The sequence below is a fragment of the Pseudopipra pipra genome, chromosome 8 (genome assembly GCF_036250125.1).
Source record: "Pseudopipra pipra isolate bDixPip1 chromosome 8, bDixPip1.hap1, whole genome shotgun sequence".
NCBI lineage: Eukaryota > Metazoa > Chordata > Aves > Passeriformes > Pipridae > Pseudopipra > Pseudopipra pipra.
In genome coordinates, this window is record NC_087556.1 from 21,771,679 (window position 1) to 21,788,846 (window position 17,168).

At 35.4% G+C, this 17,168-nt stretch overlaps 1 protein-coding gene across 1 annotated transcript in view; it reads left to right on the forward strand.

Annotated features, from left to right (window-relative positions):
• Positions 1-15,813, forward strand: part of DNTT (DNA nucleotidylexotransferase) — an 87,142-nt gene extending 71,329 nt beyond the window's left edge. Inside the window, exon 11 of the mRNA XM_064662981.1 lies at positions 11,769-15,813. Within this exon, the coding sequence (XP_064519051.1) occupies positions 11,769-11,855 (87 nt within the window). The 3' untranslated portion in view covers positions 11,856-15,813. The remainder of the gene's footprint in view (positions 1-11,768) is intronic.
• The last annotated feature ends 1,355 nt before the right edge of the window (positions 15,814-17,168 follow it).

A 17,168-nucleotide genomic window follows, 5' to 3' on the forward strand; every position in this document is an offset into this window, starting at 1 on the left:
TGGATGTTATAGTCTTATTTTGTCAGATGCTGCTCTAAAATTATAGAGTTATAATGGTGATATAATCAGCCTTGGGAACATCTTGATGTATTAAACATTCTGCAGCTGCAGAGTTTGCTTTAGATGTCTGCAACAATGACTGTATTAAAGATACAGTAAACATAAAGATCCAAAGTTTATAATATTGATTTCCAGTGTGCTCTCTACAACTACCTGAGAGTGTGTTATAGCAAGGTGAGGGTTGGCCTCTTCTCCCAGGCAAATAGCAATAGGTTGAGAAGACACAGTCTTAAGCTGCTCCTGGGGAAGTTTAGGTTGGACATTAGGAAGAAATTCTTCACCAAAAATGCAATTAGATATTGGACTGGGCTACCCAAGGTGATGGTGGAGTTACTGCCCCTGGAGGTGTTTAAGAAAAGACTGAACATGGCACTTGCTGCCGTGGTTCTAGTCAACATGGTGATGTTTGGTCATAGTTTGGACTCAGTGATCTCATAGGTATTTTCCAACCTAATTGGTTCTGTGATTACTATAATTAAACACTGAGTCACTGTAAACAGTTCCACATACCTTCATTTATGTCCCAATTCTTCTCTCTCTCAGGAAAGTGGAAATTGTGTATGTGATTTGGGTGATTTGTTCTTTTTAGTACCTGGTCTCTTTTTAAATTTAAGAATCAAAATAATCTACTTTCTTCCTTAAATTAAAAAATTATAAAATTATTAAATTAAATAAAAAAATTATTATGCATTTTCTTCAAAACTGTGCTTCTCCTCAATGTTCTCTTAGTATTTTAAATGTTTCACATACAGCATATGATTGTTTTGCTTTTACAAAATGTGCACGTAATTCATATATATATATACATATATTTAGCTACCTTTAATATCTTTTTAATAGGAAGCTGTACATCTAACACAAAGATAAATATACCTAATTGTTGTTTCCTCTGCTTGGTGTGTTTTTTGAGCAGTTCAGTGAAACCTTTATTGCTAATGAAAAGAGCTCTCTCAAAATGCGTAAGTAGATGCAGATCCTCAATAATTCGACTATACTTTTTTATTAATTTTAATTTCTAGAGCAGTACAGAGCCAACAATTTTCAGTTGTTTTAATTCAATTATTCAGCGAGTGTGCCGGGGTAACAATGTGGGGCAGGTAACATAATCTCATATTTTCTGTTACAAGAAAAATGAAGTTAATTGAGAAGAAACTAGGTAGAGAGGAGGCTGGAAAAGGAAAGAGCCAAGGGCCAGAGAGGAAAAAGGCACATGGAGTGGGAGTCAGAATGGGAAGTCTGTGGTGGATGTACAGATTTGATAAGGAAGTGCAGAGTGGCTGGAAAAAGCTATGAGGAATGGAAAGGATATATTTAATTAGCAGCTGCAGGCATCTGGGTTGGTTGAAGAGACTGAAAAGGGGCATGAAAAAAAAATTACAGGAAAGAGATATGAATGGAAGTTTGATGGACTGAAAAATAAATTAAATTCATCAGGCTAATGCTCTAAGCTGGCAAGAAGAAATGGGTAAACTTTCAATTGCCCCAAATAACTGAGTTAACTCTGAATATGGCATGAGTAGAGCTTGGAATTAACATTAGAAATCAGAGGGGAGAGATCAACAACTTGTATAGGGAAGTAGTGAAGACAGGGAGCTAGAACAGATAGAGGTTATAAAAGCTCATTTTCCTAAGACCGATTGATCCCATATTGGCCTGCAACTCAGGGTTGTGTCAGTGCTGTCAGCAAATATTTGTTAGCCATGTAGCACAATACATTTCCTGCCTAGTGAACAAAGCTTAAGAGTATTACAGGATTTGAAATAAGCAGTATTTCTTTGAAGAAAAAGAAGTCTCTATGCATATACATAGGAAAATTGAATTAAGGTTAAAATTCAATCAACCACATTCTGAGATTTCTTAAATTGCATGTCTTTGATTTTGCAATCTCAATAATGTTCTTCTGGAGTGGTTTGTTTATAATAATCCTATATGAATTATTCTCAACTGAGTTTCATAAAAAACAGGATTCTGCATTTTTCTTGTTTCCTTCAGTCATGTGAAGCTTTATAAGGCAAAATACAATAAACCAACTTAACAGTATTTGACGAGCTAAAGATACTGCAAATAACATAGAGTAAAACATGAGTATAGCTACAGTGAAAAGGAAATAATCCCTGTGAATATTTTTGAGGACTTTGTGATAGTGCAGAGATTGTCAGAGAACTGCAGGGGGCAATAAGTTCTTGTTCTGGTTTTGTTTACAACAGTGTGTAATATGTTAAAATTTTTACCTGGGTTATCAGATAGGAAGTTCCAAGTTTCTTTTCACTTTATGTGCCCCAAACTGAAAACGTATTATTGTAGTCTGGATGGGAATGTATTATACTCTTTATTTACTGTGGAATGTTTTTAATTATTAAAATTGTAATTGGAGCTTGGATGCATAACAATGTAGTGTTTTGTAAAAAAGTAACCATACATCTGTCATTTTAAACAGGAAATGGTTCCTTTTTATGTACAGCATGGTCTTGTTTACAAACTAAATTTTAACAAGTAGAAAAAGTGCTTGTAATGTTAAGTCAACAGATAATGTCTTTTAATATTTAATTTTTTTAAGCGCTAGTGCTTCAGCACTGGTCTTTTTCTTTCTCCTTCATCAAAACTACTTGGAATAAGTAGATTTCATGAAGAAAACATGAAGATATTATGTTATGCCATGTTATGAAATAGTAATAGGATAAGTCCCTAGAATATCCTAGTATTAGCCTGATTTTTTTATTTTTACTTTATTAATTTATTATTTACTGTTCAGAAATTTAATATCAATAAACCTATAACTAGAGTTAGAGACAAGTTTAAGAGAAACATTCCAGTCTGGTATTTCTGATTAAAAGCACAGGACATGTCCAGTGGTAAAATGAAATGAGAATTTATGATTCTGGCTTCTATTACCTTCAAAAATTATTCATGCCCAGAATTATTAGAATAAATTCCACTGCATTATTTTGCATCAGTACCATTACACATGATTTTGCCTGAGGGTATCGAGTCAATGGATAATGCTTGCAATACTGCTTTTTCAATCATGGTTTGTTATAATGTCATTTCAAAGAGTAATTTTTTCTCTCTTGATTTATTTATCATCTTATTTGTAGCTGGATTAGGAACAGATTAGTTTTTATTTTAAAGCAGTCTTGGTGATGTGAATATTACTACAGAAAACACCAGTTAAAGAGAAAAAATTTGGAGATAATATATTGTCAGAGGGACTTCAGGTTATTTGCTACTGAAAACTGTTATGATACTATCAAATGGAAAATGCACAGCATCTACATAGTGTTGTGGAATATTATTATTGAACTTGATGACATACTTCACATTGCTAGCTCAATTAGTACTTCAGCATTCATGTTCTATAATTATTCCTATAATAAAATTGTTTGTGCTGTTGATAGTCTCATTCATAAACATAGCATAAATATTTAGTAAAATGTCTAATTACAAGCAAAACAAAAATCACCATCAGCCAGTCTTAAAACCAAACCTCTCCAAAAAACCCAAATGAAAAAGACTGGGAAAAACAAGGAAGGAAGAACACCTGAAAGCTGTTAGTGATATTGTTTTAGGAAAGTACTAGAAGACAGATGCTCAGTTATTATAGCAATCCACAAAATGTAAAAAATGTGTATTGACCATAATGAAATTAAATACTGATGGGTAATTACTACACAGTTCCTTAGGGCTTGTTTCTATCATGGTTTTTTTCATCAAGCGATGTCTCGTGCTGAGAATGTATCTGACTGACTAGTGATAACAATGAGGTGCTGTCCCTCTCAGGCTGGATAGCAGTATGAATATGGAGGACCATCAAGAAGTTTCATTTTTCCATGTTACTTTCTGGCAGCATTCATACTACCCAAGAAAATAACTGAATACAATTATTTGAAAGCTCTTATATAATTATCTGGAAATTGCTTTAATTAGCCTTTTTTATCATCTCTCTTCCTTCCCCTCCTTCTCCATAAAACAATTTTTGCTCACTATGAAAGTTACTGATTACAGTGATTCTTGTTATCACTTTGTCAACCCTAACGAGTTCAGCTAGAGATTTCAGAGAAGTAGCCACTATTTTATGGATTGGTGTTATGCTGTATTCCCACACTTTCATTGGAGATTGAAAGCACTCAACCTCGTATCACTCAGAGCACTGCAGGAATTTATGAGTCTTCCATAAGGCTTTCTCTACAGCTGCTTTACAAAATTCTGGTTCTGTAATGGGTATAAAATTGCAAAGCTATTTGATACACTGAAGCTCAGAGGCAGATTTATGTTTTCCACCAAAGATGTACAACATTCATTCTTGTGAAGTTAACAGCAGCATAGAGGAGGAGGAGGAGAAACTAGATGGCTTCCTGATCAGTGTTTGCAAAACATATTTTCAATCTTGGTCATTACAAGTCAATAAAGAAGGAATGGAGCTGGTTGCAATGTTGAATACAGGCTGCAAAGCACAGCATGACAGACCTGAATGACAGATGGAAATCCTGGTGCATGGGCTGCACCCATTTATAGATGGATGGAGGTGGTGCAAATCCATCTGTTGAAAAGAAAGAGATACATGGTCCCTGTGGCTTAACATTGATGTCACCAAATTCTGTTACTAACGTCAGTAATTTTTAAGTCTTGACGGCAGCACGGGGCTCCTCTTAGTTATTTTAGTAAAAATCTCTATGCATTACCATGCATATTCCTTTTTGACATGCAGCATATAAATCACAGCCCACTCCTATTTAGGGTGATGTTCAGTGACTGAAGTTCTACATGGTAAGCATAGAAAATAGCATGGAGCTAGGTGTTTAGGGAAGATTTTAAAGAAACATGCGTGGCAGAGGCTAGCCTTTCACTCACACCTCTTGTATTATTATGAATCATCCTAACCAAGTAATGATGCTTGTCTTTAGGTTAGTAAACTCAAATATAGACAAAATGACATAAAAATTATCTCAGAAAGATGCTACTTTTCTTTGAAATCAGTTCCTCACTACTGTTATGGGGAGTTATGCGTTTTTCTCATAGGTTTCTTCAGACCTTGTGGCTTATACTATTTAGAGCTAGTAGCTGCACCAGTTAATCCATAAGATCTTTCTGCAAGAAATTACTCCAGAAAGTGATTTCATTTGATAACGAGGAAGGTGGGAATATTTTGGAAATAAACAATTTTTGAACAGGAAGTGATTGAAACACTTTAAGTTTGCAACATTCTTCTTCACCCTCCCCTGTAGCTGTTCTTTTTGCTGCATCACTTTGCAGGCTAAACAAAAGCTAAAAAACAGTTTAATACTTTTCACTCAATCTGCTGCAGGTCTTTATTAAGACCCAGATAAATTTGTCTAGGCAATTGCTTTTCCCCCACCTTCTCTTTTCACTGCTTTCTATTCTAGGTGCCCTTCCTTTTTTGCTTTTTGGTTGGCTGGTGGTTGGAGTAAATTTGTGTGGTTCTGTAAATTTTCTTTAAAATATTCTGACTCATTATATTAGAGATTTGAGTCTGAATTTACATCTACCTGAAAAAAAAAAATCAATTCAGAAATCTCTGAACTAAAATTCCACTGAAAATTTCTCTTCACTGTATTTTCTTCAGTTTTCCCTCCCTGTCTTGTCATATATGCTGCATTCATTCTCCATGTGAAGTGCTGAACTGCAGAAGCTCATCAGCATATTCAGTATTGTAAGAAGTGTTAGCATAGGAGGCACCATTAGAAGGTCGTGTCAAGTTAACCATTCAGTAACTCCTCCATGCTGGTTTGGTTTTAGTCTTTTTCTAGCTGTTACTGCCATTCTCCATTTTGTCCTCCTCCTTTTTTTTTTTTTTTACTTATTTTTAGCTAGCATATCCATATGTATGAGTCCAAGATAGACCTAATTGAATTTGGTGGGCATCAAGGATATATACAACTCAAAGTGTTTATTTTAGAGCTTGTAATAACTTAATTGTCAATAAATAGAATCTTCAATTAGTTGTGCCATGGAGTGAATTTGGGTAATTTTTCATCCATCAGTCTACATAATCTGATTGCTTCTCTTATGATTGACCTTTCTGAGAGAAGATGTAAGATTTCTGAAACAGAACATATGTTCGCCCTGTCTGTATTGTCTTCTCTTGGGCTTTCCTGACTCAGTTGCTTTGACAATGGTCCTTGTACTTGTCACATCCAAGGATTCCTAGACATCTGCATTCAGCACATTCCGTGGTTGGCCTTGGAACTCCAGTTTTTGTTTGAAAACTATGCTTTCCTTGCCAGAGGTTGACTTTTTTTGTGACCTCAGTGTTTTCAAGTTTTCTTTTGATTGTGAGCTAATGGAGATATTCAGGCTAGTGAGGCAGAACAGGCTTCCCAGGTGGAAAGCAGCAGTGAATTTGCGTGATACCATAAGGCTTGTTTGCTAAGGTTCACCAGAAATTCATGCAGCTCAAAATAGTCAAATGAAAAAGCCTGTAGCATTAGGATATCTTTAATTTTGCACTGAGACCTTACTTTTCTCCTCACTGACTTTGTGTACTGTCAGTCACAGGAACTTTTAACACTCAAAAATAGGAAGCAACTGAAATTGTATAGGTATAAACCATTGGTGGGTGCCTACACACTTTCAGCTTTTCAAAATTTGAACAGTTGATGTAACAACATATTTTTTGCTTTCTGATCTCTTTGTTCTTTCTTTCTTTTCTTACCTTTCAGGCAGCTCACTTTTCTGTTTTTAAAGAATTTCATAGTACAAGCCCCAAATTTTCAATTTTCCTTGCAAATTTGATCATACAATAAATGAAAATGTGACTACTTTAAGCTTTCAAATGTCTATTTATTTAGTTTCGCCTCAGTATTTTGTGGGTTAGAAGAAGTTGCTTAGGGCTATTGTCACATATTACATTTAATAACCATATATTAGGAAACAATTTTATGTACTACAGCTACTTGTTTAGAAAAATTTCAATGATGGTTGTTATAGCATTCATAGAAATTCTGCCAGAAAAGTGGTGGTTGTTTGCACCTATTCTAACTCGTTGGTTTTATTTCTGTATATGGTTATTTCTAACATTTTCACAGATGAGAATTAATTTAATGCACTACCCATTTATTGTCAGAATCTTGCACTGGACTCAATTAAATGTGACCATTGAGTACAGAAGATAGCTGCAGTCAATTTAAGGATTGCAGGAAATGTTACAACAAAAAGACTTCAGTGTATTGTTTTGTGGACGTGTGATTATGCAGACATTTTTGATGCAATGATCAGACAGTCTCAAGAGTTGAATACTTTTGGCATGTTATGCAGGAGTTTAGGTCAGTATAAACTGAAAGTCACGAAATAATGAAACACATACCTACATTGCAAAGTATACATTATAAAAGTTTCTGCAGTACTGATGTGACCTGTGTGCTGTGGTGGTGTATCAACACTTGTTATAGCGAAAATGGCCCAGGGACAGAGACCAGAGAGGATAACACTTGGATCAGGTAAACATAGAGGAACATTCCCACTGCTAATCGTATGGAAAATACTTGTTTTTTCATGGATTACTTATGTTTCTGCCTTCACAATTCTTTCTGCAAGCTCATTTTATTAATTTAATTAACAGATATTTTTTCAAGGATACAAACGCTATTTGGGTGAGTGGGATTAGACAAAAAGGGAGTGTGTGCAATTTAATAGCTTTGTACTGTTAATCCAATAAACCATCATGGTACTTTCAATCTAATAAGCCATCACAGTATACTCTATCAATTGTGGGTCTGGTGTTATGGTGCACTGCTTCACTGAATGCCTTGGCCTTTCATATCTAAAGAAGGGCTTTAGCATCTTGTAAGCTATTGCAAGGAATCTAAGCAGCAGCATCTCTTCATTAGTCCCAATTACCTTTAATTAAAAATCTTCAATTGACTTGGCATAAGTGATGACTGGTGAATATGTCACTAAAGTGACAAATACATGTGTAAGAAATTTAAGGTGCATTGTACTATTTTTTACCATGGCTGATTAAGCAAGTCCTGTAATTATCATCACTCATCTACAACTGACTTTATCCACAAAACTTATTTTTAGAATGGACTCTGTCCAAGCACAATGAACAGTTAAGTTCCAAGCTTGCAAATGACAGTCTGTCCTCTTCTTTTCTGTTGCTCATTTATCATTGTCGTGCTTACAGCCTCTGTAATAATTTCAGACGTGTAAAGTAATGGGGGTTTAGACTGCTTGGTATTTGTCATTCAGTATACTGGAAGAACTACAAAGTTAAATATGATCACTTTGCCATTGTATTTTCATTTTAATGATTTTAAAAAGAAGAGGAAATATTAAGGTAATTAAACTGATGTGAATAGGTGTCACATGTAAAACAACATGAAAATCAGTAAGAGAAGGCAAAAAAATTAAATTGTAACATCCCTAAACACCCTGTGTAAGAATTTGCCATTTTAAAGTATGCGACATAATCCTGGAAACAAAGAAAATGTTAGAATAAATGTGTATGTTAATGACATCCCAGATGCTTGTCTAGAAGCAAAGTTGTATCAAAGGTTTTTGTAAATTGTTAACAAGATACTGTTGGCAATATTCTTCGTGCCCTCCCCGCCTCCCTCCCCCAATTTATTTGATGTAATAGTATGTCAGAAGGAGTCCAGACAGTCCTTAATGATTATGGCCCTTCAGGGTCTTTTGCAAAAGGAGGGGGTGTGACTCCTACACAATGTCATAGTTTTCCAAAGGATAATGAAATCCACTAAAGTATGACTGCATTCTTTCTGAATTACAGCTGTAAAGCTAGTAAAAATCAGAACTAAGAAAAGAGTAGGAAAAATGGGGTATGAAAAGAAATTATTTGTCTTTAAAAGGGCACAATTTGGCTGGGACTTATTCAAGAACAAATGTTCAAATAGTGTATAAAGCAGAACTTTGTCAGTAATCAGTTAGGAAACTTCATACTTAATTATTGTTTCTCAGCTAATACCAAGGATTATAAGGATTTAGAGAAAGAACTTAGCCAAATTTCCACCACATATCTCATCTTCAGAACAATGGATTGCACATCTGCACACATTGTACATTCCGACCTGGAGTACTTCACTCTTCAGCAGATTCTGCTGGTTCAGAACCATCGAATCCCATTTCATCAAGAATACTGTACAGTACTAGCTTTTATTTTGAGGTATTTGTATTCAAACAAATTTTTTAAGTTCATCTCAAGGTGGGACAAATAGTAATGAAATGCTACAGTGACAGGCTGGAAGATATTTATAGTATTATTCAAGTAAAATAGATTACTTAGTTTGGCATTTGCAACATACTGTTATTACCAAGTCATTTGGTAATAAACAGTAGGATATCAGTCTACTTGGAATCCAGTTAAATGTGTGCTTTTCAAGAGGGCTGTGCTGTTGGCCATTGCTGATTTATATAACTAAAACTAGAATTCTACTTTATTAAGTAATGGTTTAGTTTTGTTGGTTTCATCATATTAAAATGAGATACGAAACCAAGTGACAATAGCAGTATAATAGCTGTTTGAACTTTGGCCATGAGAGTTAGTACATCATAAAGTGGTGTCTTCTGTGTCTTACTCTCTGCTTTCCTTTCATCTAAAGTATTATTGATCATTAATGCCAAAATGATAAATAAGAGGTAGCAAATTAATATAAGAAAACATTTAGATGGCAGCTGTTCTCCATTAGGTGTAGTTAATGGTCATGTTTGCAACCACAAATGTAATATTTACATCCATTGAAATAACAGAATTGATTAAATGGGATAAGAGAAGAGTAATACCAGCTTCTCCAGAGCATTGTTTTTTGTAAATTTGATTGATGTTGATGGGGCATGTTTTGGATCTGCAGAATATTAGTAAGAAGATGAAAAAGAATCACAACTAGACAAGCAGTTCACTACTTTTCTTGAGCAAAAAGAAAAGAAAAATCAAGAAGGAACAGTAGTGAACGCAATAATCGTATTTGCAAACACTGTATAAGCTCTGCATAGATGGACATAGAAGGAAAATCATAGGTTTTGATTAACGTTAATAACACATCACTAAAGCAGTGTGCAGATATCAGCTAGAGATTCACTTAGAAACACGGCTTGTAGCTACTGAGAATGGTATTGAGCATCAGATACTTTGTATTAAAATTTTTCCCTGTCAAGCAAATGAAATGAGTTTAGCTTGGAGGAAAACATAAAGGGACAGAACAAAAGAAATGGGGTCCCACAGATATGAGGAGCTTTTATTAAAGAGTGTCCATATCATCTATCTATGAGTGTAAGATTTTTTTTGTTGTTTTACTTTTTTTTTTTCAGTACTGTAGCTGTATGATTGTCCTCTTGTTCTTAGTAGTAACAAAAGAGAAAGAAAAAAATCCCTAAAATCTTGTCCTCCCTAGGAGATATTTGAGAAACAAAATATCCCCAGTACTGTTATCCAACTGGCAGTTATCAATGTCTTCTCTCCTTTTATTTTATTTCTGCTCTTTACTATATGGAAAATGGATCAGTTTTACCCTGGTCAATGCTATTTGTAGGTTCCTTTTATTCCAGAATCTGACATATGAAAAACTTCCTAGGAAAAAGGAATATCATTTATCTATGATTTATAAGCAATCTTTGGTATTGCAGACACAACATTGATCTGTCAGTTCACAGTTGTGAATCTCTGGTGCCAGAAGTTGTTCCACCATACCATGGGCCTGCTCTGATCTAGTTATTGACTCCTTTTCCTGCTCCATTCCCATGGGTATGCTGGACAGCATAGCCCTCCTGGAGGCACTGCTTGGCAGCAGAGAAAGCAGAGGTGCTGGAACATGTGTTCCTATACTTTACAGCAGTCAGAGATTTTCCTGACTCAAAAGTTTTTTTTAGTGGGTTCTCTAGACAGCATATCCTCTTTCACAGTAGAAAGCAAATCTAGAATATTATGAAGCTTAACCCTGAAGTTTTTATGATGCTGGAGTTTGAGATTGTTCAAAGCTGAACACTGATTGAGACTTAAGTATTCTGTTGCAATAGAAATGAATTCTTTCTTACTTCCAAACTCCTCTAAATTGTGATGTTACAGTGTTTTAATATTCACCTATCTTAGCAGATGTTTTTATTATTATTTTACTTTAGTGATGAAAGGAATGCATAAGACTGTGTGATTTACTATATCAGTCATTGTAGGGAAGGTAGGCTTGTGATTGTTCCCGTGTAAAAATACAATCCTGTGTTATCAGAAGTACAGATACAAAAAAACAAAACTAGATTTTCCTGTAAAACATTCATTAGGAGTGTTTTTGTAAAAAAAAAAAATTTACACTTTTAATGCTTGGCTATACGTGTTTAGTGTAACCATCAAATCAGCTTGAATGCACTTATAGAGAACATTACTGTATTAATTAAAAAAAAAATTAATGATTTTATGAAGAAAGTCAATCTATTTACTCTCATGGAAGAGAAATGAAGGTTGGATTTGAGTTCTAGTCCTGATAGTTGTGCACGGAGTCTTGAAAAACTAAATCAAAACAAAGTTCTAAACTAGTCATTATAGCTGAAAACATCAAGCAGCATTAACATTCTTTTTTAACTTGCTTTCACATTTCAGGGTTGGCACACTGATGAAGACTGTATTCTGTAGAGAATACCATGGGTAGAGCTGTCAAAAATTAACTCCTTTTCAACAGCAAAAAACATCAATTGAAATTTCTGTCTAACACCCTTATTGACTTCCTTTTTAATTTTTTTCACAGCGGATCTTTCTCAAAGCTGGAAGTGAGGAAGAAATCTTTGCATATCTTGGCTTGGATTATGTTGAACCATGGGAAAGGAATGCTTAAAATGATTTGCCACAGTACATTTGTCGATTGACATCAATGGTCTTTCTGCCCATATCTCAGTGTAATTTAGATATATAATACAATATGTGTTTCTGTGACAACTAAAAAATTTAAATATATTAGAAGTCATTTACACATGCTAATGTTCCTAGAAGAGTTCAAGCTTTTCAGAATCTTTTCCAGTCTTTTCTGTGTTAGTTTTTGAAGTTACGATGTGGAAGTGATAAGATAGGGCTTGTTTTGGGGTAAAATTTGAAACTGGTGAGATTTTTGCTTCTAATAGGAATTTAACATTCCTGTGAACAATACTTGCTTCTTAAATAGTCAGCTGTGACAATACCTAAATAATTCAAAACATTTAAGCTGAGTCAAGAAATTACTGAAAGGTATACTTATCGTTAACTGAATTTCTTAAGTATTTTACTGAATCCATATGTAAGATTGCTACTGTATATAAGGCTTAATGACCTAGGCAGGAGCTACTTTGCAGTCTCAGCAACTCGAGGCTTCAGCTGTAATATTTTTCTACATAAGGCTGTAAAGAAGTTGATAATTCAGTGACAGTTAAAAAAACATTACACAGAAAGGGATTTTGAAAAGAAAAGTACTCAGTACTAAGCTTCAATTGTTCAGAAAAATACTATAAATTTGGAGTACTGATGTGGACTAAAGATGATTCAGGTTATGTGATGTGATGGTCCTCAATCAGGAATTTGAATTACAACCTGCATGAAAACAACTGTTTCAACTGCCAGGCTGGTGACCCTCGAAGATGAAAGCTTTTCATTGTCTGTGCTCAATTTAGATAGCAGGAAATTTGTTTATTAGTAGATATATATGCATTGGAATGGCTATTGGCTGCTCTAGAAAGGTATACCCTCTTTTTAGTCAGAAGTTCACCTGAGATGTGAAATAAAAATAATCCTATAAGGTATTTTGGTTTCAGAAAATGTCCAGGTAGCTTTTGTCACTGTAATGATAATGAAGAATTTGTAATACAGTTATCCTTTAATGAACAAGGACATTTACTGCTTTAGGACATGAAGCTGTTCACTGACAAGTCATTGTCATTTGTAGAATAAAGGTGATTAAAAACACCAAGAATGGTCAAATAATTTTCTTTCTTAGAAGTCTGAAAGTTTTTTTTCTCAGTTCAGGCTGACTACACCTCTTGAAATGATGGGGAAAGAATGGCAGTGACAGGGCTATGCACAACAGTTATTACAGTAAAGGCTTCCCATATTCAAACAATATTTGATACTTAGAAAAAATGTACTGAATTTGTTTACTCATTTTAGAAGACTGCATCATAAACTATTCTAAAACCTCAGTCAGGGATGTAGAAAAATGTGATAATGGCAGGAATTTTCTTCTTGCCTGTGTCAAAGCATCCTATTTAAGTGCAGTTTTGCTAACTGAGCTGAAAATACAATGCTACTTTCTAAATTACTCTAACTATAAAGCACTGGCATTGCTTCCTGCATTATGGTGCTGAAGTGTGAAGTATCTTCTCTGTGTTTTGCATCAGGGTGCTGACACTTACATGCCAGTGGCCTTTTTTAATCCTAGTGCAAGAGAACAAAAGCCTTGTCTGAATATTCTTTCTATCTGGCCAACATTTATCAGAAATTATGCATTCCAGTTGTGCTGTTTCTCCATACTTCAAGCCACAGAGGAAATACGAAACATTCTGAATTCCACATAAATAAATAACTTCCGTCTTGTCTGCCTATACATGACTTACAATTATGCCACCTATAGGGGAGAAGATACCAACACAACTTCTGGCGGCTCCTTCAAGATTGAAAGAAAACAGCATATCCCTTTATTCTTTTATTTCCCTCAATTTTTCTGAGCTTTAGTTAGAATACATCTTACAGCTTACTCACTGAGTCAACTATTAAAGAATACTGTGGAACTGTTAAATGAGGGGTTGGGTTAAGCAGAAGAACAAAGTTCTTCTATCTTCATCCTGGTTTGACCACGAAGAAGATAGTTTCTGTTATGAATACCTTCACTGAAGAAGCTGGTACCCCAGTTAGTATTATAGGCACCATATGCAGGATCATCCTTGATAGCACCAGCCAAACTCATCGTGCATGGACTGGCAGAACCAGAAAAGCAGAAGCTCCATTTTTAGTAAATTAACTCTGAATCATAACATCAATTCTTGCATCAATTAAATCTAGTCCTGCAGTTCTGAACAGTCTCAGCCCTGTAATCATTTCAGTGGTTCTTGATGGTGCTAGTCAGCTGAGACTGTAATTAAAAAAGATAAAAGTCATATAGGAGAGCTGGGATGAAACAGGTTAAAGGAAATAAAACCTTTATCGGCTGAGCATGTCTGAATCCATCAGCTAGTGAAAACTCCCTACAGTGTAGTGGAACTGTTGGAGTCAATGGTAACAATACTTCTGAACTCATGAAGGACAGGTGACGCCTCAGGGCCTGAAAAAGGGCAAACACTTGTAACAAGAACAGACTAGTATTTGTAATAGGAGGAAAGGAAAAGAGAACTTTAGATCAGTGCAGTTTATATTTCCTAAATTGCTAGGATGATTAATAGACTATATTTTTAAAGCACCTAGGGGAAAATAAAGTGATAGGTTATTGATAACTTGTTAATCAGAAACAAATCATATCAAACTAATTCAGTTATAAAGTTCCTGGAGGCTGTTTTTTTAAAATGTCTGTCCCTCCTCCCCTGCTTTATGCCAAGGCAATTTGGCAAGTAGCGAGTGGAGAAGGATCATTGGTTTTATAGGCATCTACAGACTAACTCTCTAAAAATTTTCAGTATCTCTGATATTTTCTATCTCTGGGAAAAAATGTAAAAGTTAAAAAGAAAGCCACCGTTATTTTTTTTGTTCACGGTTTATGGTAATGTATAATTTGTCAAATAATCTCTTAAGGCAAAAGCAATGAGATATATTTAGATTGGTGAGTAGTAATATAGTTAATGTCTGAAGGACTAATATACTGAAGGAAGAGCTAATTCTATCTACACAGCTTTACAAAATTGCAAATCCAAGCAACCTAAATACTCAATACAGCTGAAGCCACATGGACTTTCTACAAAATACTGGAAATCTGAGAACTGTTGCTACTATATATAAACAAGCTGCAGAATGTTAAAAAAAACCCACCAAGCCCAAAGATCTGCATGCCTTATAATCCCTAAATGAAATGTGTTTTCTACAGTTTATGGGCAGAATTGTTTGGCTTTCTTAGGTGAGACCATTTTATTCCTTAATATGAAATGCAATCTTTCCCTTTTTGAACAGCTATTTCTTTCTATTATACAGTTCTCTTTGGAAACTGCAGTTAAAGTAATCAAGTCCTGGGTCTGAAAGGTTAATTGAAGCCACATAAACAAATGAAGACACAGAGCTCTGAAAACCTTCCTCCTTAAGAGGAGGACCAAGCATCCCTGCTGTGTGGGTGCACTAAGTGTCTTTTATTTTAATCAGGATGCATCAGATGTAACTTCGTTTAGCTGATGAGGCTCCTTAGGAAAAATGGTCTGTTGACAGACATGGTTGGAGTTCCCTTTTTAGTGGTTAATTTATTTAGGATGAATAGTCTGATGTTTGTTTAAAGCTTCTTTTGTATGATTTGTAGTATTAGGTCTGTCAAACTCTAACTTTGGATTTGGTCCATTTATTTTTAACTAAAAATTTGGATCTTTGAATGAGGAAATGAAGTATCTTCAGATGTACTATATCTCTGCCATAATTTTATTGTGCATGTTTTACCTCACATCATGCTTAGGTGTCTACAAGGGGATTGCTCTAAAAGTGCCTGCTCTTGATATTTAGATTCCCAAATCAGTCTACATCTATAATTTATTCCACATTTTCATTTCACTCCACCATTTCAGCTCTTCTTTCCTGTATTTGACATTACAGAGATTTTCAGCTAGAATGTCAGCCTAAACATTAAACATTAAAAACATGAACCTCACAAACTATTTGTCAACTTCTGTTTGATCCTCATCTCCCTGGTCTTTGCATTTTTTGGTTTGCACGATGTGCTGGTTTGGGCTGGGGTGGAGTAAATTTTCTTCACAGTGGCTGGTATGGGGCTGTGTTTTGGATTTGTGCTGAACACAGCATTGATAATATAGAAGTTTTGCTATTGTTGAGCAGGGTGTACACAGAGCTGAGGCCTTTTCGTGCTGCCACATCGATGAGGAGGCTGGAGGTGCATGGGAGGTTGAGAGGAGACACAGCTGAGACAGGTGACCCCAACTGACTAAAAGGATATTCTAGATTATATGGTATCATGCTCAGTATATAAAGTGGTGGGAAGAAGGAGGAAGGGGTGACATTTGGAGTGATAATGTTTGTGTTCCCAAGTCACCATTACACGTGGTGGGCCCCTGCTCTCCTGGAGATGGTTGAACGCCTTTCTGCCCATGGGAAGCAGTGAAATTAACCCCTTGTTTTGCTTTGCCTGTGTATGTGGCTTTTGCTTTTCTATTAAACTCTCTTTATCTTAAACCATGAGTTTTCCAGCTTTTACCCTTCCGATTCTCTCCCTGCTCCTGCTGGTGGGGAGATGAGTGAGTGGCCGTGTGGGGCTTGGCTCTGGCTGGGGTTAAACCACAACACATTTCCTTGTTTGAAGGTTACGTGGAATACAATGGAATTGTATGTTGTGCCACCCTGACCTACGATCCTCTGCTAAAGCCAATCAGAAGTATCACTTCACACAATGTCAAATGATAACTGGAAAAGGCTCCATGAATGCTGCTCAGACCCCTTCAGAATACTTAATTAAAAATATGTATTTAATGACTTCTTCAATAAATGTGTATTATAGGCAACCCATAAAATCTAACACTATTTTTCAGCTAATACCTCCAAACAAATAGCATTCTCAAATACTATTGATAATACAGACAATCCATATGAGTTGCATTGGTGGGGGATACCAAACCACATATCCCACAAGCCCAGGTGCCTTGGGGAAATGTTATATCACTTGGCTGATGAGAATCAATCATACCTGCAGCTGGTGACTGACCATGGGGTGAGAGATCATGTGTAGGGTAAGTACAAAGGCTCCTAGTTTGCTGTGTTTTTGTAAGTAGACACACTTGTTTAAAAAACAAGCTACTTTATTATTATTATTATTGTTGAAGGCATTTGATTCTAGTTCCTTTGTGACTGTGCAGCAAAAAATAATGCTACATGGTATTTTTCTTTTTGTGTTTCATTCTCTCCAAAATCAAAATGCTAATTCACAGGGATTTTTGGAAATGACGAAACTTCCCAGATCCTTTGCCACAATTTGAAGTTATAAGGTAGC